At 36.3% G+C, this 26,170-nt stretch overlaps 1 protein-coding gene across 2 annotated transcripts in view; it reads right to left on the minus strand.

The window, feature by feature from the left end:
* Positions 1-6,191: 6,191 nt before the first annotated feature.
* TMEM135 (transmembrane protein 135) overlaps positions 6,192-26,170 on the minus strand; it is a 264,516-nt gene continuing 244,537 nt past the window's right edge. For both annotated transcript variants that reach the window (XM_045483689.1, XM_045483690.1), the window contains 5 exons: positions 22,932-22,995; positions 21,867-21,943; positions 15,652-15,750; positions 14,795-14,862; positions 6,192-12,349 (listed from right to left, as the gene is read on the minus strand). In XM_045483689.1, coding sequence (XP_045339645.1) covers positions 12,217-12,349; positions 14,795-14,862; positions 15,652-15,750; positions 21,867-21,943; positions 22,932-22,995 — 441 coding nt within the window. In that variant the 3' untranslated portion in view covers positions 6,192-12,216. The remainder of the gene's footprint in view (positions 12,350-14,794; positions 14,863-15,651; positions 15,751-21,866; positions 21,944-22,931; positions 22,996-26,170) is intronic.

Genomic DNA, 26,170 nt, shown 5'->3' on the forward strand with positions numbered 1-26,170 from the left:
TCACATTTTTTTTTTTCTTTTTTAGCAGACTAGTATGATAAATGACACTGATTGATTTCCCATGTTTGCATTCTTGGGGTAAATTTCACTTGGTCATAATGTGTTCTCTTCTTTATTCACTTTCCTAAAATTTCGTTAAAATTTTTTGTCTACATGTTCAGAAGGATGTTGGGCTTTGGTTGTCTTGTCATTTCCTCGCCTGTTTTTGTTATTAGGAAAATGTTGGCCTCATAGAATCAGATGTGAAGTGTTCTCTCTTTAACTTTCTGAAAAAGTGTGTATAGAATTGGTATTATGTCTTCCTTAGATGTTTGGTGGAACTCACCAAGGAACTGAGCCGATCCTAGAGTTTTGCTCGTGGGAAGGCTTTTAACTAAAAATTCTATTTAAAAGACTGCCAGCACTATTCAAATTATCCAGTTCTTCTTGCAGAAGCTTTGTTAGTTTGTATCTTTCAAGGAATTTGTCCAGTGACTCTAAATTGTCAAATTTATTAGCACAAAGTTGTTTATAATACTCACAATTTCTGAAAAATCTGTAGTGATGTCATCCCTCTCGTTCCTAATAGTCCTGTGCTGACCTTTTATTTTTTCCAACCCGGCTAAAGGCTTACCATTGCTATTAATTTTTCTCAAAGAAACAGCTTTTAATTTTTCTCTTATTTTTCCATTTTTATTTTGATTTCTGATATTACTACTTCATTTTTTTTATTTAATTTGCTCTTTTTCTGGTTCCTTAAGGTAGAAGTTGAGATCACTGATTTGAGAATCTTCTATATAATACAGGCAACTAGTGTTATAAATTTTCCTCTAAGTATTGCCTTATCTATCTAATAAATGTCAATATATTGTGTTCTCATCTTCATTCAGGTCAAACATTTCTAAACTACTTTTATTTCTTCATCATAAGCATTTTGTTTACTTTCCAAATATTTGGAGATTTTCCAAATATCTGCTATTGATTTTTTAGTTTTTCTTTTGCCAGAGAATATACTTTGTATGATTTGAACCCTTTATTTATTGTGACTTGCTTTATGGTCCAGAATATGGTCTCTGTAGGAAATATTCTCAACACACATGAAAAAAATATATATATATAGTGTTGTTGGGTGATCTATAAAGATCAGTTATGATGGCTGACAATGTTTTTCAATTTTCTAAATAGTTGTGGATGTTGTCTATGTGTCTTATCAATTATTGAAGGTGTTGAAATATCCAACTATATTTATGGGTTGGTTCTTTCTCCAGGTAGATCTATCAGACTTTTCTTCATCTAGAAGTTCTGTTATTATGCACATACTTAGGATTGTAATTTCCTCTTATTGAACTGACACCTTTATCATAAATAGCCATCACAATCCTTAATCTTGGTAATATTCTCAAGCTCTGAAATCTACTTTGCTAGTGCTATAGTATATCTGCTTTCTTTAGGTTATTTTATATATATATATATATATATATATATATATATATATATATATATATATTACATACCTTTAACTTACCAGTTTTCCTTCAATATTATACAACTTCATGTATAGAATTCTATACTATGGTAATCCTTCCATCTTCCCCTCCTTAAACTTTTGTGTAATTATTACATTTTACTTTGACATTTTGCTATATTTGCTTTCAGCATTATCTTTTAAAGAGATTTAAAAATAAAAAAGCTTTCCTTTTTACATGTTAATCATATTTTCACTGGTATTATTTCATATATGATATTTAAAACATTTCTTGAACAGTGAGAAATGTAATACTGTACACCTGAAACTAATATAACACTGTATGTTAATTATACTTGAAGAAAAAATAAATACAACATTTCTTGTAATGTAGGTGTGCTGGTGATATATTCATTTTTTGGATGTTTGAAACATTATTTTGCCTCTGTTGTCTGAAAGATATTTTCACTGCATATAGAAGTCTAGGTTGACAGGTTTGTCTGTTCTTTTTACTAATGATATTTGCTCCACTGTCTTCTGTCTTCCATTATTTACAATGAGAAATTTCCTGTCATTTTTATCTGAAATCCTCTGTATGTGCCATATCTTTTTCCCCTCCTTTACATGCTATAGAAGATTTCCTTTTTATCACTGGTTTAAAGCAATTTGATTAAGACGAGCTCTGATGTGACTCTCTTCCTGCTTCTTGTCCTTGGAATTCAGTAAGCTTCCTGGATCTGTAGGTTTCTAATTTTCATCTAATTTTAAAAGGTGGCCATCATGTCCTCAAATGACTTGAGTGAAGATGAAAACACAAAACATTTTTCTGTACCTCTCTCCTCCTCACACCTATCTTGTGTCCCTTGAAGACACTCCATTATATGTACATCAGGCTGCCTGAAGGTGACCCACAGGTCACTGAAGTTCTTTGGTCCACTTTTTTTTTTTCAGTAATGAATGTTTCACTCTAAAGTTTTGGACAGTTTCTGCTGCTAGGTCTTCAATTTCCATAATCTTTTCTTTTGCATCTAATCTACTATTAATCACACTCAGGTTTTTGTTTTCCTCAGACATTTTATTTTTCATCTCTTACAAGTTATTTTCTGGTCCTTTTTGTTTTTTTTTAAGTTTATTTATTTTGACAAAGAGAGGGAGGGAGAGAATCCCAAGCAGGCTCTGCACTGTCAGCACAGAACCCTATGGGGGGCTAGAACTCACGAACCACAAGATTATGCCCTGAGCCAAAATCAAGAGTGGAACGCTTAACTGACTGAGCCACCCAGGCACCCCTCTGATCCTTTTTATATCTTGCATGTCTCTACTTAACATGCTCAGCCTTCTCTCTTCTTCCTAACTACCACCTTCTTAAGGATATGACATACAGTTACAATACTCTTTTGTACTCATAGTAATTCTACTATTTGTGTCATTCTGGGTCTGGTGTTTTGTAGTGTGTGTGTGTGTGTGTGTGTGTGTGTGTGTGTTTTCCCCTTTTCTTATGGGTTGTATTTTCTGGCACTTTGCAGGCCTAGCAATTTTATTAGATGCCAAACATTTGGAATTTTACCTTGTTCTATGCTCAGTACATGTTTGTATTCCTATGTTCTTGTACTTTGGTCTAGGAGAGAGTTACTTAGAAACTGTTTGACACTTTTGAGCCTTTAGTCCACGGCTAATTTTGCTCTCCTACTGAAGCGACACTTTTGACTCTCCTATCTGGTGCCCTTTGAATTACAAAATTTTCCACTCTGGCTAGCAGGAAGGCAAACTATTCATTGCCTTGTGCAGACTTCAATGATTGGCCTCTCTGCTCCTTTCAGAGGAGGCTGGTTCTTTCTCCAGCCTCAGGAGCTTCCTTCCAAGCATACAGAAGTACTCAGCTTCAGTCCCAAGGGGGACCCCTTTTAAAACTCTCTGCTTCCTCTCTGTGCAGCTTGCTCCTCTCTTGTACCCCGCCTTATCAATGTCACCCATTTTGGCCTCTCTGGACTCCCAGGTCTGTTTCTTCACCTCAGGAAGACCTCTGGGCACCGTGTGGTGCTCCTTCCCTGAGTTGTAACCTGGAATCTCTCTCTGGATACTAGCTGAGGTGATCACAGGAGTCAACTCGTTGATTTTCCTTCCTTCAGGGATCACCACCCTGCAGCGCTTGATGTCCAGTGTCTGAAAACTGTTGTTTTATATACATATTATCAGGATTTTTTGGTATGTTTTGTTTGTTTTTTCAAGTGAGAAGGTAATTCCAGTTCTTGTTCTTCTATCTGAGCTGCAAGTAAATGTCAAAATCATTTTTGGAGGCATGATTTTTATTACAATTTTATACGATGATTTTTAAAAGAGGGGAGTAAAGATGCCACTTCTTGGCAGGGACTGTTATATTCTGAGAGAAAAGAAAAGGAAAAAAAAATTAAAACTTTCAACTCGGAGATCTGAGCTCCAATTCAGGGAATGCCACCATGGGCAAATCATCAGCCACTCTGATTCCCAGTTCTCTCATTGGTAAAACAGAACCAATAATATCTACCTCCTAGGCTCTAAGGTTTGAATGTGATATAAACAACATACCCTCTATCACAGGCACCTCATGCATTTCATTCCCCTTCCTTTCCCCCTAAAAGTATCCAAAGAAGCTATTTGTTAAGGGCCCTGCCTATATTGTTAAGAGTGATCCCAAGCCTTTCTCTCTCAAATATTTAAGATCCTCTCTGTTATAGGGAAAAAATAACCCTAATACACGATTGAAAAGCCAGACATGAAGTGTAATTCTAGGAAAACTGCCTGTGAATTTTTACACTGAGAAAATGAATGGGAAGGAAGAGACTTGTGTCCTGCCCTGTGTACTTCTGGTTTAGATTTGGCAGTTTTTAAAGTGGGGAACAATCCAGAATTCCAGCTCTGTCAGAAAAAAGCAAACAAATGAAACAGATGACAAATCATTTCTCTAAGACCTGAAGCCAAACTGGCTCTAATAGCTGCTGGAATGGTAGTAGGAGCCAATTTCCTGGAGTATTTACAAAATCATTTATAAAGATAATGTTTTCCAGACTTTTACATGGATGGCTCAGGGTAGGTTTTCAGTCTGCAGACTCCACAAAGTTAGCATGTATTCGGTTGCTGAGACCACCACTTCCCACCCTAACACTCCACCCCACCCCTCAATACAAAGGCCTGGTTTAGGCACAGACATGGGGGGATAAGCTGTGATCTTTGCCCTTCACATATACACACAATCTTTTAAAGGAGCAACAGGTGAGCACACAGCTAATGAGACTCAAATGGAATGGGCTTTGTGGGAAGAATTAGCAAACTGCTTCAGGAAGACAGAGATAAACGATCAGCAAAACCTTCCAAGAGGTGACCGAATATTTCAGGACACATGCAGAAGTGAAGGAGGGGAGGAAAGCAGAGCACATTCTAAATCAAGGGAGGAGAGTATACAATGGGAAATGAATCTGAGGTCTGATCTATATAGGATTGGAATGTGTCGATTAGAAATGTTTTTAGCTGGACATAACAGAATCCTTGACTAAGAGAGCCTTAAGTGATGGAGGTTTGTTTTCTCAATTCTCAGAGTTATGTGGTTACTGGCGTTGGTTCAGTGGCAGAAGAATGTCATCTGGGAGGCAGGTTCCTTCCATTTTTCTGCTCTGACATCTTTAACATAATGGTTTTTCATCTTTGTACTCTTCACCTCGTTATCTGCAAGGTTGTTGCCACAGATCCACATCTCATTAACTAGTTTTCTGAACAAGAGAAAAAGGAGAGCTAAAAAAGCTTTCCTTTAATCAGGGAGGGAAAATTTTCCCAAGAGCTTCCCAGATTTCCCATTACATCTTACTGGCCCAAACTGGATCACATGAGCAGCTTCAGCAAAAAGGATGGAAAAATATCTGGACAAGAAGAAAGGAGTGACATATGAAACACCTAGAAAAAGCATGATCCATCACCTCAGCTGGGCATACTGCTGTCTTAAAATCAGTGCTCCATCAGCAAGGAAGAAGGATTAAACAGGCACTAGGTGAGCAATTAACAACGGCTTGCAATCCATTTTTGAAATTTAATTCGAGTTATATGAGGAGTTCTAGTGGGGGAATAAAAATGCCCATATGATTTATTTATACCTCTAGTTTTGTAGATTTATCTATCCTGCCTCTTTAGGTCTTTTTTATTTTTTATGTTTATTCATTAAAAAAAATTTTAATGTCTATCTATTTTTGAGAGAGACAGAGAGTGAGTAGGTGGGAGAGGGGCAGAGAGGGAGACAGAATCCAAAGTAGGCTCCAGGCTCCAGGCTCTGAGCTGTCAGCACAAAACCTGATGTAGGGCTTGAACTTACGAACTGTGAGATCATGACGTGAGCTGCAGTTTGGATGCTCAACTGACTGAGCCACTCAGGCACCCCTATGTTTATTCACTTTTGACAGAGACAGAGACAGCGTGTGAATAGGAGAGGGACAGAAAGAGAGGGAGACAAAGAATCTGAAGCAGGCTCCAGGCTCTGAACTGTCAGCACAGAGCTTGACGCGGGGCTTGAACCCATGAACTGTGAAATCATGACCTGAGGGGAAGTCCCACGCTTAACCAAAAGAGCTACCCAGGTGCCCCCTGCCTACTTAAGGTCTTAAGGAAACCCAAATTCCTGAGAATGATATGTTTTAAAATCTGCAGACTCAGATTTAGATGCAACTGAATTTCTTCCTGTAGTTTTGCAGATTTTACCTAACATACAAATTACAGTTCAAAAGGAGGAATTTTAAAACTTTATTCATATAAAACCTCTCTTAATACATTGAACACATTTTCAAATTACTGTGGAAACAACTGCTGTCAGTCTTAAGCATTACAAGGCCATTCAATCAAGTCATGCCACCAACATTGAATACTTTGAGGAAGCAAAGCACCTTGTTAGTCAATACCTAGTTTGACCACTGGCCTCTAGTCAGGTTCATACACATGTATATATGTATATACATATATACATATATACATATACATATACATAAACATATACATATACATATACATAAACATATATACATATATATATGTATATACCTACACACACTCTCACACACACATATATATAAAATGCTTGCAGACATAGCCCCTACACTAATAATTCTGAGAAAAATTCCCATTCCTTCTCTTTCATAGACTGTGTCTCTTCACTGTGCCAAGTCTGGTAGTATACACCTGTCTCACGTGTCACTGGAATATGACTCTAGATATTCCCATTTTGAATGAATCCCTCTCTGACTCACTTCTGAGGGGAGAGGAGAGGAAGAAAAGCTATCTCTTTTTCTAACACATTCCACAATATTCCTGCAGGCTCTTCTTTGACCGATGCTTAAGTCTCACCTTCAGTTCTCTCAGAAACAAAAAGGAAAATAAGAACTTTCTTTTTCCTTCTAGAGAACTCAAACTGAAGAAATAAATGTCAAAGATGTGGTAGGACAGCACAGTGCTTGGAAGGTAAGAAATAGGGAAGAGGGGAGACTGAAACGTATGTGTGCAGTTTCCTCTCACCCACTCCTTTTGGCACCCCACCCCATAATGACCAATGACAGGAATACTTCATGCTTTAAACTTTTATGGGCCTTTGGCACCAATCCATCCCAATAACCACAGCATCCTCTTGTGTGACCAAAACAATCTGAAAAGAAAATTCACTTGAGGGGTTGACTGATGACTGACTCAAATTTAACAGACACTGGGGAAGCAGGCACCAGAAACTGCCTGGTCCAAATTAAGGGACAGAGGAAATACTCCTGGATGATTTCAGCCATTATAGGCCCACAGGTCCACTTGTGGAAGGCTGGACCTCCCCAGCCACACAGAGCTGCTGACACTTGTATGTTGTGTGCCAAGACCAGGAAACATCCTATTACCCACAGCTTGGGGTTTTCTTACAAGATTAGAATGTTATGCTTTAGGGTGGGGGCAGGGGAGGTGGGCACTAAACTGAACAAAAAACTGAACAGGCAAAGTGCAGGGGCTTGTGAACTGGAGAAAAAGTACAAATTGCACCTGACATCCTGATGCCTCTGCTGTGGATCAGATGAAGTGTGTATGTGTGGTGTGGTGTGTGTGTGTGTGTGTGTGTGTGTGTGTGTGTGCGCTATTACAAGGATTTGCAGGTTTGCAAGGACAAAGGATAAAGCCCAATACATGATTTCACTTAGGACACATCTGGATGAATGAGAGGTGGAAAGAAAATGGAGAAAGCAATAGGAAATAGGAAATAAATTCTTGCTTCTTCCATGTAGCCACAGCAAGTCAGGTGATGTCACAGGTTGTTGAGAAGACAAGGACTGTCTTGAATTTAAAGGCCCCACATTCAAAGAAGCACCTCTTTCCACACATGTACAATTATCCTCCATACGTTCTGCCCAAGAAATGCAGAGCTATATCAAAAGTCACTGTCCCTGAAAATGGTTATTCCATTTTTATGATCCCATTACAGCCTCCCCAACTTCCCAGCTGCCACCAAAGGGAGCAAGAGAATGTTCACATTCAAGGAGATAGTTAGTGGAATGTAACACCAGTTGGCAGAAAAAAGGCAAGAGGCTTGGGGATGAGCGGGGTGGGGGTGGGGGGGCGGGCAACACAAGGTCAGCCAGAAAGATTCCAAGGCTGGGAAGGAGGAGAGAGGAGAGAGCTGGGGCAGAGGTGAAGGAGAGAGAGGCCACGCCACAGAGTAAGAGAGCATTACCAGATATTAACTCTTTCTCTCAGTTAAGTCACTCATTTTTCCCTCATGTAAAGTAGCACACATCTTATTCCCCACAGCTGGAAGCTTAAGGCTATGCACTGCCCTGCTGCACTCCCAGGGCTGGTACATCATGGCCAAGTTCCTGCCCCTTCTCCACTTCCAGAAATCACACAGCAGTGTCAGTCTCATGTCTTTGTCGTTACCCTTTTCACAACCATAGTGCAATAGCAAAGTCACCTGAGGCTACAGATGAAACAGAAGCACAGTCCTGGGGTCCCCATATCACAGGCTTGAGGGAAGAATCATAACCCCAGGATCTATATCCACACCCCTGATCTCAGTCCCAGACACCCCCTTCCTCACCAATTCGACAAGAAAGAAGTGCAGAGCTAGCTAAGGCACCGGCAGGAAAGGAGCTGTGAAAAGGAGGGTGCAGGCTTGAGGCAACTATAAGAACAGTCTCCTGGGCATCCACAAATAACTAATCTTATTTATTATTCATCACAGTTTCAACCCAGCCCTAAAGGAAACACTCATTTCTTACTCTTTTTCCTGTATGTTTTTCTTGGTCGTTCATTTTCAGTTATCCAAGTTCACCCCATGAAACTGAATACCAGGCTGATAAGCAGCAACAAGTGAAGGTGTTAGGGGAGATGACGTTTTTCAGATATCTTAACAATTCAGAAACGAATACTTTTGTAAAAAAAAACCATCCATGTAAGAATGATCTTGTTGCTCTGTCAAACTACCTTTTTTAAAGTTTATTTATTTATTTGAGACAGAGACAGTACAGACATGGAACGGGCAGAGATAGAGAGAGAGACACACACACACACACAGAGGGTCAGGCTCTGCACTGGCAGCCCCTGATGCGGGGCTTGAACTCACAAAACCGTGAGATCATGACCTGAACTGAAACCAGGAGTTGGACACTTAACTGACTGAGTCACCTTCTGTCGATCTACTTTCTGTCTTTACAGTACAGATAAATCACAGAAAGAATTCAAGGAGTATAAGGGCGTGGCGGTGTCTCTGATTCAAGGCAGTAAGAACACCAGGCCAATGGTCCCAGTGGGCCCGCCCCTCTGGCACTGCTGAGAGGCTTCTTGATCACCACAGTGAGGGGGATGTGACCTAAGACAATGGACGAAGCTCTTTGCGGGAAAAGGAAATCGATTTTCATTAACTATACACTGGCAGGGGACTCAGAAACCTGGGACTGTGATACCACACAAGCAGAATACAATTTTGTCAGTATTAACAACTAAATCAAATGTCAGCCTGAGCACAGTCCACAAGGAGACGAATGCTCAAGCTCAACAAAGAAAGTACTAGGACAGCTGACCAATTTGGGTTTAATCACACAAGACATGTTCAATATAGAAAAAAGCAAATTATGAAATCGGAGAGCAAAGAATAAAAAGATACAATTCTAAATAAAGTAACAACTGACTAAACTTCAGATGAGTACCAACAATAAACTACATATCAGCCAAGTGACAACCATGTGCACAGACCAAGAAAAAAGTTACCAAAGTGACCACAGAATTTATGAAACGGCATAACCGAACCAAAGGTTTTATTCCAGAAATGAGTAATAAAATGGTCTAAAACTATCTGACGAAACATTGGCAAGGCTTGAACAAATCGGAGACAATTTGTTATCTTGCAACCTCAGTCTTTACTGGGTTGGTACAAACCCTAGGATTTTATGACACAGGAAATAGCAGTGAAACAACCACACTACTACAAATACTCCGATGCACTGTTTTGCAGTCTACACATTAATGTTCGCTGTAACCAGTTCTGGTAGAAACATAACATAGGCACAATTTCCTTAGTGTATAAATGGACTAAAAAAACCATCTATTTGACTTTATTTATGGTGTCACATGGTTTGTTGATACCTGATTGGTTAGAGGTAGAGAGATATCATTTTGATTGTCTTCAGGAGCACAGACACAGTGTCTGTTTTCTCAAACAGCTACACTGTGCAGTCTGCCTCAATGAAATCAAATTGGATTTCTCTTTTCACCCCTGAAAATTCATTAATTATTCACTAAAGCTATACATTCATTATCATGTTCTGCTTCATGACGGTTATTTCATTTTACATTTTATATTAAAAAATGACTATAGCTTGAAAAAAAAAAGGAAATCATAGAAATGCACCTTTTGACAGTAAGATTTTACTAAACAATCTCATCCAATTTCAGTAGGATTTGCCTTTCAACATCATAGCCTTTTTAATGTTCATGAAAACAGCAACGTATGAATTAAAATGTTTTTCTTTTAAACTGACAGGAAAAATATTATAAACATAATTTCTAAATAAAGAAAATGAGGTACAGGAAGCAGTGCTTTCTTCACTGCTATAATACTTCATTTTTAAAATTAAACACAGTACCAATCATCATTTTGATTCCAGGAATAAAAACTGAAAACTTAATTTATTAAGCAATTTTGAAGTCTGAAACCAAAATGATTCCTTAACAGTATTGCCTAATAGACAAGTCAATTCTAAAAAATTAATCACAATGCAAAATTTTGACCTCATTAAAGTGGCTCTGTTACCACAGTATCAGAGTCTGTCTTTTTGTTGGGTTTCAATTTGCCATAACAACTGAGGACAGGATTACACGTGAACAGAAATATACAGGGCTTGGTGAAATTGAATACGGCAGATTAAGCATTTTAAAAGTCTGGGTTATAATTCTTGTTGCAACACAAGTTCTACTGCATAATTAATTTACAACGGCCCAAAACTTTTCAGCAACAAAATGATATTAAAAAAATATACCATTATCCCTATATGTTGCATTAACTATAGACATCATAACCACTTAAGCCTTTTATTAAGTTAGAAAAGTATGACTTTTCCCTGAAAAACTCTGAAGAGTAATCATATTTCAATCACAGCTGTCCCGAACTAACTCATAATCAACACTTACTACGTTTTGTCACTTCTTTGTTCTAACAGGAATAAAAACAATAAGTTTTTGAAAAGAGGCTAGAGAACCTGAATCCCATAGTGATGAAATGGACTTTTTAACAACTACTGGATTTTTATATTGTTTGTAGCTGTAAAATATCCACTGTAAAGGTGGGATGGTGGAGAGGGAACAAACTGACAAATTTGCCCAAACTACTTTTGATCCCTTCTAAGTCAGCGATGGCAGACAAACCGAGCTATGAAGAATTCAGTCCTTATAAATGCAAACAAACACCGTACACCTTCACGAGGTTTAAAAGCAACTTCATTTGCTTTTAAATATTCAAGTGTAATGCTTCTGTAAAAGATTAAAACATACATTTCAGCTTTATCAGATATGTCAAATTCCATTTGCTCCTAACCTGCCATTAGTACATAGGCTCACTGGGCTGCCAGACAGCCCGACTGACCATGAAGAGAGATGAAGGTATCAGTGGAAGGGGAGCATGGATACCACGGCATTTATCCGAACAGCACAAGACCCGTCTTCACATCCCTGAAGTGAGAATGGCCACTTTCTTCAATTAAATTTCTTCACACTAAAGCAGCATTGTCTGGGAAGAGTTACTTCAGTTCCATAATATTTCACTACTATAGTTACCAATTCAAAAGTTAAAAAAAAAACACAGACCAAATCCATGTACCCGTGATCCTTTGTATCCTAAAACATAGAAATATTCTTAGTTTTAACCAAGAATTATACTGGAATGAACTAAAAACATCTTTTAAAGTAATTTTAAGTATACTCTTATTTGTTACTACATTTCTACGTAGATTATTTAAGATTGCTTGTAGACATAATTTAATCAATAATATATCATAATGTCAACCACTACAAGTGACCCAGAATCAGATTCTGGCTACAGAGGGCGCTTAATTATTAAGCAACACCTTCCTAAAAAGCTTCTGTACTTCTGACTGGTAAGAAAAACTAACAAGAAAAGAGTATCTCTCATTGAAATAACACTGAAGTTCAAGCTCAAGACTCCTTCTTTGTGTTTCAACATAGTTAACTCTTCAGGATAAAATAATGAAACATTAAGTCACATTAATAAATTACAGTCATCTTCAAGAAAACTCGATGGGCAACTCTGGTGTTACAGTTGTATATCTTGGATCCAACCTAGGGATAAAATCCTGAAAGTGTTTAGATGCACCAGTACCAAAAACATCAAGGACTTTTCGGTTCATGACAGCAAATCTGCAAAACAGAGGACACAGTGAACAAGTATTTAATGAAGTTTATAAAATAAGATGATTCACTTGACCTATCTTTCATGGAGTAGGAAAACAGAAAAGATTGACGTGATGAAGAACTCAATGGCAGATTCAAAGTGGCAGAGTCACTTTGGTACTCTACCTCAAGATTCATTGTCTCATATTTTGTTTAAAGAGATCAGAATCCCTAGACCCGAAACCCCAGAAACCACCATTGTTATTTCAAACCCCTCTCAAGTTCTTTCCACCAGATTGTGTCAAACAGAAAAACAGATACATGACAATTTTTCTGATGAATGAAATCACAGGATATCAACAATAAAAGAGCTTAATATTTGCCAATGAGGCAAAGTACTGAATGTAATTTCTTTCATAATTGACATTTTGATGTCTCACAATCCACAGAAAATACATCCGAATGTGTAAGTATTTAATGATTAAAGGGAAAACAGCATATAGGTTTTTAAATTTCTAATAGACATGATGAAGTAAAAGCATACCCTCATTTTATCCATTACTTAATTTAAAAGGTAAAATAATTTTTTTTACTTTTACTTTTATTTTTTTATTTTTTAAAATTTACATCCAAATTAGGTAGCATATAGTGAAACGATTTCAGGAGTAGATTCCTTAATGCCCCTTACCCATTTAGCCCATCCCCCCTCCCACAACCCCTCCAGCAACCCTCAGTTTGTTCTCCATATTTATGAGCCTCTTCTGTTTTGTCCCCCTCCCTGTTTCTATATTCTTTTTGCTTCCCTTCCCTTGTGTTCATCTGTTTTGTCTCTTAAACAGATGCAGAGAAAGAGGATCTCTTTTGCATTGTTGGTGGGAATGCAAGCTGGTGCAGCCCTTCTGGAAAACAGTATGGAGGTTCCTCAAAAAACTAAAAATAGAACCACCGTACGACACAGCAATTGCACTACTAGGCATTTATCCATGGGATACACGTGTGCTGTTTCAAAGGGACACATGCACCCCCATGTTTATAGCAGCACTATCAACAATAGGCAAAGTATGGAAAGAGCCCAAATGTCCATCAATGGATGAATGGATAAAGAAGATGTCATACACACACACACACACACACACACACACACACACACACACACACAATGGAGTATTACTCGCCACTCAAAAAGAATAAAATCTTGCCATTTCCAACTACATGGATGGAACTGGAGGGTATTATGCTAAGTGAAAATAATTTTTAAGGGCATATATTTAGCTAATGTGCAGGATGAACCCATATCTCTATGCCCGATCCCAAGCATTTCTTCTGGGGAGAAGACAACAGGGTTAATTTTGAGCCAATGGCCACCATCACTATTCCAGGAACGATAAACGTAACTTTCGGTGCCTTTCCAAAGTTAACTTCCCTCCCAAAATAATCAACTGCTTAAACTCCTTAATGGGCAAAAATCTAAATGACAAAGAAATAAATGATTAATAATAATAATATAAAGGATGCAGTCTCATGGCTAAGAGGAAGAATGCTAAAGCCAGACTGCCTGGCTCACAGCCCACAGCTCTTTTATTTGCTAGCTGTGTGACTCTGGCGAGCTAGCTGACCTCTCTGTGCACCTCAGTTGACTCAAATATAAAACCAGGATATTAATAGTACTCATCTCATAGAGCCATTTTAAGGATTAAACACATATGCATGTGTACACATGTTGTATGTGTATGTCTGGGACACAGTACAATACTATACAACTGCTGGCTATTAAAACTACGAATGATAATAATAACAGCTACAATTTATTAAGTGCTATTACACAACCATACAAAGAATGTATTACTGTTTCATAGTAGAGAGTGAGAAACTGAGGCTCACGAGGTAAAAAAACTTTCCACCAATAACACAGCTAAAGTTATCAGAGCCAGAGTCAACAGAGTCCATGGTCTCTCTAGTAGGTCAAGCTGCCTCCCAAAGAACTAGATCAAGATCAGAAAATGCTAACTAAAACAATAAAGAACATGATAATAAAGGCAAAGGAAAAGTATTCTTACAGAATCAAGCAAAAGAATATGATTATTTTTCCCCCACTGGAAATCATTCGATTATTTAGGAATGATTTCTAATGCATCTGCTGAGTATTTCTAATCAAAAAGAAGAGATCAAAGATTATAAAAGTGAGACTTAAGTGTGTTATGTAGCAACTAATTAGCAATTTTCAAATCAATACAGCATTTTCCCACAACATTTAAAATATCTAAAATAATACAGGGAAAAGAAAAGTTAAAATAATGTTACCAAAAGAATACCCCATGTTATACATATTAAGTTGGACATATTTGATTTACATGTAGATGCTTACTTTATCACTGGAAGAATATTCCCTCAAAAAGATGAAAAGATTCAAAATCTTTTTAGGGGGAAAATGCTTTTTTTTCTATGGTCAGGTACAACATCTCAGTCACTTACTTGCCCTTGGTGAGTCTTAAAAGAAACTTCCAGTAAGATGGTCGCAAAGTCTGAACTTCCATCACAGCCTAAGATTAGAGTATTCAATTTGAGACTTCTTCAGTAAAGAGCAAATATAATTAGTCATATTAGGCAACAGAGCACTTTTTTATTTTTATTGCTCATTGTATTTTAAAAACAACAGTGATGATAATAACGAAAATATGTATTTATGTTTAACTTGACAACTATCAAGAATATTGCTTATGAAATAATAGTTGAGTTAACTCATTATTATCAGGAAAGCATTTACTGAATATTCATTAGATAGCTGGTACTTCCTTAGTTATAATAAGTTTATAAACTTGGCAGCATTACTCTGAAAAAGTGCAAATAAAAGTGGTCCCCCCGAATTTTGCAACAGTCCTAAAACCACTAACATCAATAATGATGATTACATAATTTCAAGAAATTGAACAATGCTTCTAATAGACTAGATCCTACCTCTATCCTCGCTGCCTGAGTAATATGGGGGAAATGCAATTATTCTTATTTATGTTCATGGTATCTGTCTTCTAGTAGAAGCATAACTAAAATAGGCATTCTAGCCAAGGTACTAGTGTAATAATTTGCCTATAAATTGCACTCAATTTAAACCTAAAAATTATTGTGTTCAGAAAATTTTAAAAATGATCTAGGCCATTAAGTTAGCATGTTTACTGACTTGAAACTTGCAAGCTATCTTGGTAAAAAAATAAAAATAAAAAATAAAATCTAATCCATAGAAATTTTCCCAGGTCTTTATTGCCTACCCCCACCCTCCCATTGATTTAATGTAAAGAAATAATTCATTTCTCATATCAAAAAGCTATACTTACTGCCTGGAAGCAAATTGCTGTAGAGATGGAATAGATGATAGTATCTGCATGGGGAAAATAGGGAACCTTTCCTGCTTCAATGCCTTTGAAATACATTGTCTGTAGAACAAACATAATGTAAGATTTAGAAAAACCCCACAACTTTAAATAGCATTAACAATAGAGTGGAGCAATAGACTCACTTGCTATCTACAACTATTTTGTCTACCTTCCAAACCTAATAATCCTTTCTGAGCTCAAATTACAGGTTGCATCTTCCATGACATTAGTTAAGTGTCAGCCTTTTCCTTCCCTCATTCCCTCACCCCAAACCGAGATACCAGTAATAATGCTTTTCTGTGAATATAGTAACATTGTATTTCTACTTCTTTTATATCATTTATACCTCAATGTTTGTTTGTTTGTTTGTCTGAAGTTTGCCTTATTCTGAGAAGTTTATCTTTTTCTGAGATAGAGTGCACACAAGTAGGGGAGGGGAAAGACAGATAATCCCAAGCAGGGTCTGTGCTGTCAGCACAGAGCCCGACACGGGGCTCGATCTAACGAACCGTGAGATCAGGACCTGAGCCAAAATCAAGAGTCAGACGCCCCAATGACTGAGCCACCCAGGCACCCTTCAATGCTTTTTGTATAATCCTCAGGTCTCCCTTCCCTGCTAGATCTAGTCATTCACTCATTCATTCATTCATTCATTCAACATTTAATGCTGTTAACTAATGCTGTTAACACTATGCTAGGAGCTAGGAATTTAAAAATGAATACAATAACATCTAAGTTAGCGCATAAGAGAAATAGCTAATGCACTTAGATATTTAACTATATATATGTTTAGTATGTGTGTGTGCATTTTTTGCCCCCCCCCCACCCGAGGACGGAACAAACTGCTCTGCTTAGAACAAAGGAACAAGGAGAATTTCAGAAATGACTACATTTGAATAGTGCTTCTCAAACCACCTGCAGTGAAGCAACACTTCAAAAAAATTTTTTTCCAATTGCCATAGCTTGATACTTTTATAATACAATAAAAATAAATTACTAAAAACTGAATTTTAAAAACACAAAGTGAACCAAAATTTCACTTTTGTATTAAAAAAATAAATTACTCTGTCAAGTTGCTACAGAAGTTTCCAAATGCTTACTCTCTATTTCTATGCTTACTATGAACTGGTAATAAACAGGTCATGGACTGGCACTAGTCTGCTGTCCACACTTCCAACAGGGCTGCCTCCTAAAAGGCCTAGGATTAACAATGAGATAAGAGAGAAAAAGCAGAAAAAGCAGGGGTAATGAACTGGGTGAAAGTACACAATACATATGGGGAAGGCCCAGCTAATTTATATGGATAGAAGATGTAATTATTCACGGCAATAGTTTCTCTGAAACATGGGAAAGCTCAAGTAGAACTAGTAAGAAAAGAAGAAAGAACCAAGAAAGAATGATGTTACAATCAGGTGGAGGAAAGTTCAAGAAGACATGGGTGGTTCATGAACTAAAGAACATGAAATAATTTTTCCCCAATCTGGAAGATATGTACAAAAAATTACACTCTACTTAGGAAGGAAGATATACATGCACCACTATTTTGAATATACTATACAGTATATTACAAGGTACAGGTATACTGTAGTGTATTCATGTTGACAAAAATGAAATTCAGATGTGGTAAAATAGCATCATAGAAACATTATATAACACAGGTATCTCCTGAAATATGTAACAATTGTGTTCCTAATTTCTTATAATAAACCTTATCTATTGAACCAGATTCTAAGTTAATGAAGGGTGGGAACCATATCCCATAGTTCTATATGCTCACCAGCACTTCATACAGTAGTGGGAACATAACAGATATTCAATATATACATCTTGGAAATAATTATTTCCAAGATAAAAGTTATCTAGTCAGCTGATTTTTATTTAATATTCACTATATAGTAATGCAGAATTTTAATACAAAATTAACTTCAATCATAGGAAAATGATTGCCTATTACACCACAGTCATTAATTCCACAAAGGACCTATTAGTAAGCTTACATTTGTAATTTCCTAAATTAAAAATAAATTCTTATCAGTACATTTTATATCTAGTTTCTTCTGCCAAGATCAAACATGGTCTGTTGATATAAGAAAAGAGCTATGCCAAGGTGCCTATGTGGCTCAGTTGGTTAAGCATCTGACTCTTGGTATTGGCTTAGGGCATGATCTCACAGTCCTGACATCAAGCCCAGCATGGAGCCTGCTCAAGATTCTCTCCTTCCTGCTCCCTCTGCCCCTTCCTTGCTCGTGTGCACTCTCTATCAAAAATAAAAACAAAACTAAAATAAAAATAAAATAAAATAAAAATTTTAAAAATTTAAAATAAGTTAAAAAAGAGCTATGTCATTGCTTGGCTTAAAAAACTCTAGCCATGTAGGGAAGCAGCTATAAAATACAGGTTTTACAAACCAGATCTCAATATTGGATTCTCCCTGTGTCAAAGAATGTATTTTTGCTAGCTAGGGGATATTTTCTTTCTCTGACACTCCTTTTCCTCTCCATTAGCAAGTCTTGTCACCCTTACCTCCTAAACATATACCAAGTCTGTGTATTTCTCTCTATCCCTACTGCTACTATACTGGCACAAGCCATCATCTGTCTGAGACTAATTGTTCTCCCAGCTTCCAGTCTTGCCTCTATTCCATTCTTTATATAATAGCCAGAATGTTTTCTTCTTCTTAAAATGTGAATTAAATCATGCTATCTCCACACTTAAAACTCTCCAATGACTTCCAATTGCACTGAGAAAAATATCAAACTCACATTCTCTCTCTCTCTCTCTCTCTCTCTCTCTCTCCCCTACACACACACACAGACACAGACACACCTGAATAAAGCAAGTATGTAATCCTCTTAATATCATTAGGGCCACAGATTTTCAGTGAGATAAAATTTTTCTTCTCTTTTTTTAAAATTTTTATTTATTTGTATTTTTTTAGTTTTATTTTTTTAATTTACATCCAAATTATTTAGCATATAGTGCAACAATGATTTCAGGAGTAGATTCCTTAATGCCCCTTACCCATTTAGCCCATCCTCCCTCCCACAACCCCTCCAGTAACCCTCTGTTTGTTCTCCATATTTCAGAGTCTCTTATGTTTTATCTCCTTCCCTGTTTTTATATTTTTTGTTTCCCTTCCCTTATGTTCATCTGTTTTGTATCTTAAAGTCCTCATATGAGTGAAGTCATACGATATTTGTCTTTCTCTGACTAATTCCACTTAGCATAATATCCCCTAGTTCCATGCACACAGTTGCAAATGGCAAGATTTCATCCTTTTTGTTTGCCGAGTAATACTCCATTGTATATATATGCCACACCTTCTTTATCCATTCATCCATCGATGGACATTTGGGCTCTTTCCATACTTTGGCTATTGTTGATAGTGCTGCTATAAACATGGGGGTGCATGTGTCCCTTCGAAACAGCATACCTGTAACCCTTGGATAAATACCAGTAGTGCAACTGCTGGGTTATAGGGTAGTTCTATTTTTAATTTTTTGAAGAACCTCCATACTGTTTTCCAGAGTGGCTGCACCAGCTTGCATTGCCACCAACAATGCAACTTTCTCCACATCCTCACCAACATCTGTTGTTGCCTGAGTTGTTAATGTTAGCCATTCTGACAGGTGTGAGGTGGTATCTCATGGCGGTCTTGATTTGTATTTCCCTGATGATGAGTGATGTTGAGCATTTTTTCATGTGTCAGTTGGCCATCTGGATGTCTTCTTTGGAGAAGTGTCTGTTCATGTCTTGTGCCCATTTCTTCACTGGATTCTTTATTTTTTGGGTGTTGAGTTTGATAAGTTCTTTATAGATTTTAGATACTAACCCTTTATCTGATATGTCATTTGCAAATATCTTCTCCCATTCCATCAGTTGGCTTTTAGTTTTGCTGACTGTTTCCTTTGCTGTGCAGAAGTTTTTATTTTGACGAGTTCCCAATAGTTCATTTTTGCTTTGGTTTCCCTTGCCTCCAGAGATGTGTTCAGTAAGAAGTTGCTGCGGCTAAGATCAAAGAGGTTTTTGCCTGCTTTCTCCTGGAGGATTTTGATGGTTTCACTTCCTGCCTTGCATTTAGGCCTTTCATCCATTTTGAGTTTATTTTTGTGTATGGTGTAAGAAAGTGATCCAGTTTTCCCTGCATGTCGCTGTCCAGTTTTCCCAGCACCACTTGCTGAAGAGACTGTCTTTATTCCATTGAATATTCTTTTCCTGCTTTGTCAAAGATTGGCTGGCCATATGTCTGTGGGTCCATTTCTGTGTTCTCTATTCTGTTCCATTGACCTAAGTGTCTGTTTTTGTGCCAAGAGATAAATTTTTTCTAAAATGAAGTCAAATAAATCTATAATCTTAACTTTGAGTTAGAAATATCAATATGCTCATTATTTTCTCTTTCTCTAAAAAGAAAGGGGGGAAAAAGGATTCTCTAGCTCTTTTTACTGGGAAGGCCAAAAAATAATAACTAGCCTAGAAGCAAGAAGTACCCAAGTACCCAAATTGAAGTCTCTAAATACCATTTCCCACCAAAAGAATAGGGGTCATTGGAGAAAAGACTGATTCTGTTTCTAGGGCAGGAAATGTCCAAAATGAGCCTGGACCATTTTGTTTTATCACAAAGCAAGAAAGTCATCAGAGATATTGGCATTATATAAAAAAGAAACAGAAGTCAACTTGAAGAGGCTCTCATGGTCAAAGATAGTGTAATTCCTGGGTTGAAACAAGACCAAATATTCTAAAATTTACATCTTCATAATGACATTTAAAAATAAAGACTCATAAATAAGTCAGTTTTGCAGAATGCTAGGGGCCAATTCATTCTGAACACTGGTAAGTAAAGGGAAGTAATCAAGCATTTTACTATGACTTTGTGAACAAATCAAACTATTTCAGAGTAACCAAACAGTTGAAAAGGGAAAAGTTTTTTTTTAAAAGAACTCATGGGGCACCTGGATGGCTCAGTTGGTTAAGCATCCAACTTCAGCTTAGGTCATAATGTCATGGTTTGTGAGTTCGAGCCCTGCATCAGGTTCTGTGCTGACAGCTCAGAGCCTGGAGCCTGCTTCGGATTCTGTGTCTCCCTCTCTCTCTGCCCCTCCCCTGCTCATGCTCTGACTCTCTCTCTCTCAAAAATAAACATTAAAAAAAATTTTTAAAAATCTGCACAAGTAAATAATTAGAAGAAACAATAATGTTATAATATCATTTTGCAACTCTCAATGAAATAATAAACCCTGGTAATGATTAATAATGGGTGCTACAACAATTAAGTGAAAGCCTAATGGGGAGCTTTATGTTAGTTGTATTAACAGAGCCCACTGATCAATCTTAGCATCACAAAAAGAGACACAACTAATGTGCTTCCTAATGTGATGCAATAGGAATTCATACACATAGTAAACGTGAAGTATTTCTGTCCCCTCCACCCCCTAAAAATTGAAACTGAATTGTTTAAACCTCTATATCTAACAAACAGTTCATAGGAAACACTTGGGTTAAAGAAACATATTAGTATCACCAGTAAGGATATAATTAGCAAAATCCAAAATGTGGGAAATTTCCCAGAACTAATAACATAGATCTTCAACAAATAAATGGCAAGGAAAAAAAGAAAGGGGGTTAGGGGGAGGAGGTAGCTATTAAAAACTAAAAGAGACTTTGGATCCCAATTAAAACAGATTGCAGAAGACATCTGTGAGATATGAGAATATAAGCTCTAATTGGATATATGATAATATTAAATTACTAGGTTTTTTAAATGTGTGACAGTAGTATTTTGATTGTACTTTGGTAGTAGTGTTGATTTGTTTTTAAGGAGTCTTTATCCTTTTAGCCATAGTCTTTAAGGAGTCTTTACCTTGAGTTATTTATGGAAGAAGTGATATGTTGTCTGGGATTTGCTTTAAATTAATTCAGTACTTGTGGGGTTGGGACAGTACAGGTGGAATAAACTGGTCACATGTTAACTGTTGAAACTGTATGATAGGTACACGAGAGTTAGTTACTTTATTCTTTCTACACTTGTGTATATTTGAAAATAACACACATAAAGAAAGAAGAAGAAACAGGAGAACTGACTTTGTCAGTACTTTTATAGGATTGACTAGCCCTTGTAACTGGGATATGGAAGGCTCTACATCCTTTAGAGCTGTGCATGCATCAAGATGTTTGCTTACCTCTACCAACTTGGAAGCTAAATACATGGAAATTGTTGTACTTTTATAAAACATCATTGATACTCCTGCCAAAAAGCCTGAAACAACAAATAAAGCAAAACTGATCAAATCTCAAAGTATTTCTTTGTTATTAAGTCATTCAGAAATGTTCACTCACTTAAGTAAGACACAATCGATTTGTAGCACTGCCCTTTGTTATACAAAAATAAGGACAGTAATATATGTGATGACATTAAAATGAGGTGAATTTGATACCACACATTTTTAAATTATGAAATTGACTTTCAGAGTTAGGAACACACAGTTTTGACATATATATTACAAAGACACTTTATATTCTAAATATAACTTTAAAAACAGTAGTCTTAACAAATACAATGATTTTCAAAAATAATTTTTAAAGGTTATTGATACCATTTCTCATTTTAAGTGAAAATATTTATTAATCAATTCTTCTAACAGCTCAAATTACTTTTAGTGATATCATCAAACTTCTCTCCGTAGTACTGCCTTTGTTCCATAAATGGGAAACAAAGGCAGAGGGAGACCCGGAATACTGGTAGCAGGAATATCACTAATAAATATCTGTAAACTGTCAATTTTACTTACGTAGCATGTATGCTGTACTTGCAGAAAATGTTAATCTTGAGTTCTTATTTTTATGAAACTAATTAAGTTCTTTAAAAATAAAAATATATATGATTAAAATATATGTCACTTGCCAGTGGCAAAACCAGAATGCTTCAAGCAATATAACTGTGCTTCCATTAGTCACCAAATTTTTTGAGTTTTATGTTCTTTTATAACACATTCCCTAGGATTCCCGGCCTGTAGCAGGCCAGATACCCAAGTCATTATATTGCCATTTCAAAACATCAGATGGCAAGAATGCCTGGGTATGTTCAACTTGGCACATACAAAATGTGTGGACTGGTCCCTCAGTAGGGATTCTATTATGGAGAAAAAGAGTTATACAGAAATCAGATGAATTTGGAAACTATTTCTGAGTCATTCCTACCACGGATTGATGCAACAGCAGTAACTCTTGTGTTATCATTGCCTTACCAGCTATAATAGCATGCAATTCATCATCCAGGTTTCTGACCCAGCGCAGGAAGCAACTAGTACCCTACATCAAGAAAAAAATGCAGTGACTTCAGTTGTTTCATTTCTAGAAAACATGCATGTAACATCTATAATGAGTGAGTCACTAGCAGACCTTGATGGCAAATTGGTGATCTAAATCAAACTATTTTAAATATATGAGTTGGAAAACTATCAACAATAACCTGTTATAAAGTTATTGTTCTGGATAGACTCTATTAAGAAATTATACATAATATTTTTATTGTCAGGGCACCTGGGTGGTTCTGTCAATTAAGCATCTGACTCTTGATTTTGGCTCAGTTCATGATCTCACGGTTCGTGAGATCAAGTCCCACATAGGGTTCTGTGCTGACAATGCAAAGCCTGCTTGGTATTCTCTCTCTCTCTCTTCTCTGTCTCTGTCCCTACCCTGCTTGTGCACTCTCTCTGTATCAAAATAAATTTAACAAACTTTAAAAAAAATATAAATATTTTTATTGTAATTATTTTCCAAAATGAAGGCATAAATTTTCCTTTGCCTAGATGTAGAATCACTCCCACTGTAATAAGAAGAAAAATCAAATACACTATAACTCTAAGCCAGAATTCCATACTCAGAGAAAGTATTTTTCAATATAATGGTGAAATAAAGACTTTTTCCGGTAGATAAATACTGAGACCCACATAGTAGCTCTGTAAGTGATGAATTTTCATAAATGGTAAAAGGTAATTTTGCAGGCAGAAGGAATATAGTATCATTTAGATCTGAAAAAAGAAATGAGGAGCTCTGAAGATGGCAAAATGAAGATAAACTTAGAAGACATTTTTTTAAATATCATTTCTTTATATAAAAATAAACTATCAAAAGAAGAACTATCAAAAGAACTATCAAAGAAGGGGTGCTTGGGTGGCTTAGTCATTTAAGCATCCAACTTCAGCTCAGGTCATGACTTCATGGTTCATGAGTTTGAGCCCTGTATCGGGCTCTGTGCTGACAGTTCAGAGCCTGGAACCTGCTTCAGATTCTGTGTCTTCATCTCTCTCTTCACCTCTTCTGCTAGCGCTCTGTCTCTGTCTCTCTCTATCAAAAATTAATAATAATAATAATAATAATAATAATAATAACTATCTAAAGCAGTGGTCATAAAATATGGCCCACTAGCCAAATCTGGCTTGCCAACTGTTTGTATGTGGTTCATGAGCTAAGAATGTTTTTACACTTCTCAATGGATAAAATAAAATTGTAATACTTTGAGACATGTAAAAATAAAATGAAATTCTAATTGAAGTGTGACAAAGTTTTATTAGAACATAGCTATGGGTGGCTCAGTCGGTTAAACGTCCAAGTCTTGATTTTGGGTCAGGTCATGATCTCACAGCTCATGAGTTCAAGCCCTGTGTTGGGCTTTGGGCTGACAGTGCAGAGCCTGCTTAGGATTCTCTTTCTCTTCCCTCTCTCTGCCCTTGCCTCACTTGTGCTCTCTCTCGCTTTGAAAAATAAACAAATAAGCTTTAAAAAAAAAGAACATAACTATGCTCCTTTATTTATATATTGTCTATGGTTGCTTTCACACTACAACAGCATAATAGAGTAGTTATGACAGAGACTAACCATATCAGCCACAAAGCTTGAAACAGTTATCATCTAGCCAATTACAGAAAACGTTTTCTAACTCTTGGTCTAAAACAAAAATGGTAACAATAGATCATGGGGTTTATAACACATGAAAAGATAAACGTATACCACAAAGGATGAGAAGGAAGAATTTGAGGTACAGTATTCTAAGAGTCATACACTATACATGAAGTGGCATAATATTTGAAAACAATAACTGATGAATTTACAATGCTTATTATAAATGTTAAGGCAGTCACTGAATTAAAAAAGAGGTATAAATAGTAAGCCAAGAGTGAAGATAGAATACAAAAATACAAAAAACAAAAATAAAAAACTAAATACATAATTTTTTTTAAAAAATCCAGGAGGAATAAAAAGGAAAAAAACAATGGAAAAAATACAAAACAATTAGCAAGAGGTAGATTTAAACTATACCATTATCAAAAAGTACATTAAATGTAAATAGCTTAAACATACCAATTAATAGACAGAGATTATCAACTTGGATAAAAAAGGAAGAACCAACTACATGTCATCTAAAAGAATCAACCTTTAAACTGAAGACACAGTTAAGACTAAGGTAAAAGGACAGAAACAATGTACTATCAAATATAATCAAAGGAAAACTGGAATAGCCATATTAATATCATACATTGTAGACTTCAGAGCAAGGAATATTACCAGAAATAAAGAAGAACATTACAAAATGAAAAAAGAGTCCATTCCCTGAGAAGACACTGAAGAAATACGAATTGTTGCTCTGCCCTTCTCCCAATTACATCCTTATAAAGACGTTAATGGCATTGACAATTTTATTTTAAATCCCATATGGCTTTGGAACACACTGTACCATTTTTTTTATAAGGGATTTTCTGACCCGGTTGTATTTTTCTATAATTTAATACCATTAGTTTGTATTACCTGAGCAAATAAATAGTAACAGAAATTAAAGCAAACAAATGATATGCTGGATGGTGGAGAATAACCAATTTGGGATAAAAATGTTGGGAGACAATCCACATGCGACACTTAGGGTTTATGTTAAGAATTAACATAAACACTACGACATAAGAAATGAAAAAGAATATGAACATATAAAGTTACGAATATTCTGTCCTATTTAACTCTTGTATATTCAAAGACAGTAATGTTTCCTAATCAAAACTATTGAAAATATTTTCAATATTAGTAATACTTCATAACAAGTAATTAACTATAGCTTACCATTTGCTACTACTGTTCTCCTTTCCATTTAAAAATACTTCCCCTATATGTGCCTTATATAAATAAACTTTTACATAAAATGATACATAACCATCTTACCCAAAATGACTCCAGAATTCAAGTTTCCCTGCACTATTATTATTATTATTTTTTTTCACTTTAAAAACAATGTGTGGGTGTTTGCATATAGTCAACCTTAGTTAACATATTTTACCATTTGGAAACTACGTTTAGGTTTATAGTCTAAATTTTAGATGCTTAATAAAATGTCAGTAGTATGACTTATATATGAGTGATCCCCATTAAACAAAAGGCCATTACTTAAAATTTCAGAATACTATGTCATGGATGATCCTTACATATGTGTTTAGGTGTG

This window comes from Leopardus geoffroyi, chromosome D1 (genome assembly GCF_018350155.1).
Source record: "Leopardus geoffroyi isolate Oge1 chromosome D1, O.geoffroyi_Oge1_pat1.0, whole genome shotgun sequence".
Lineage (NCBI taxonomy): Eukaryota > Metazoa > Chordata > Mammalia > Carnivora > Felidae > Leopardus > Leopardus geoffroyi.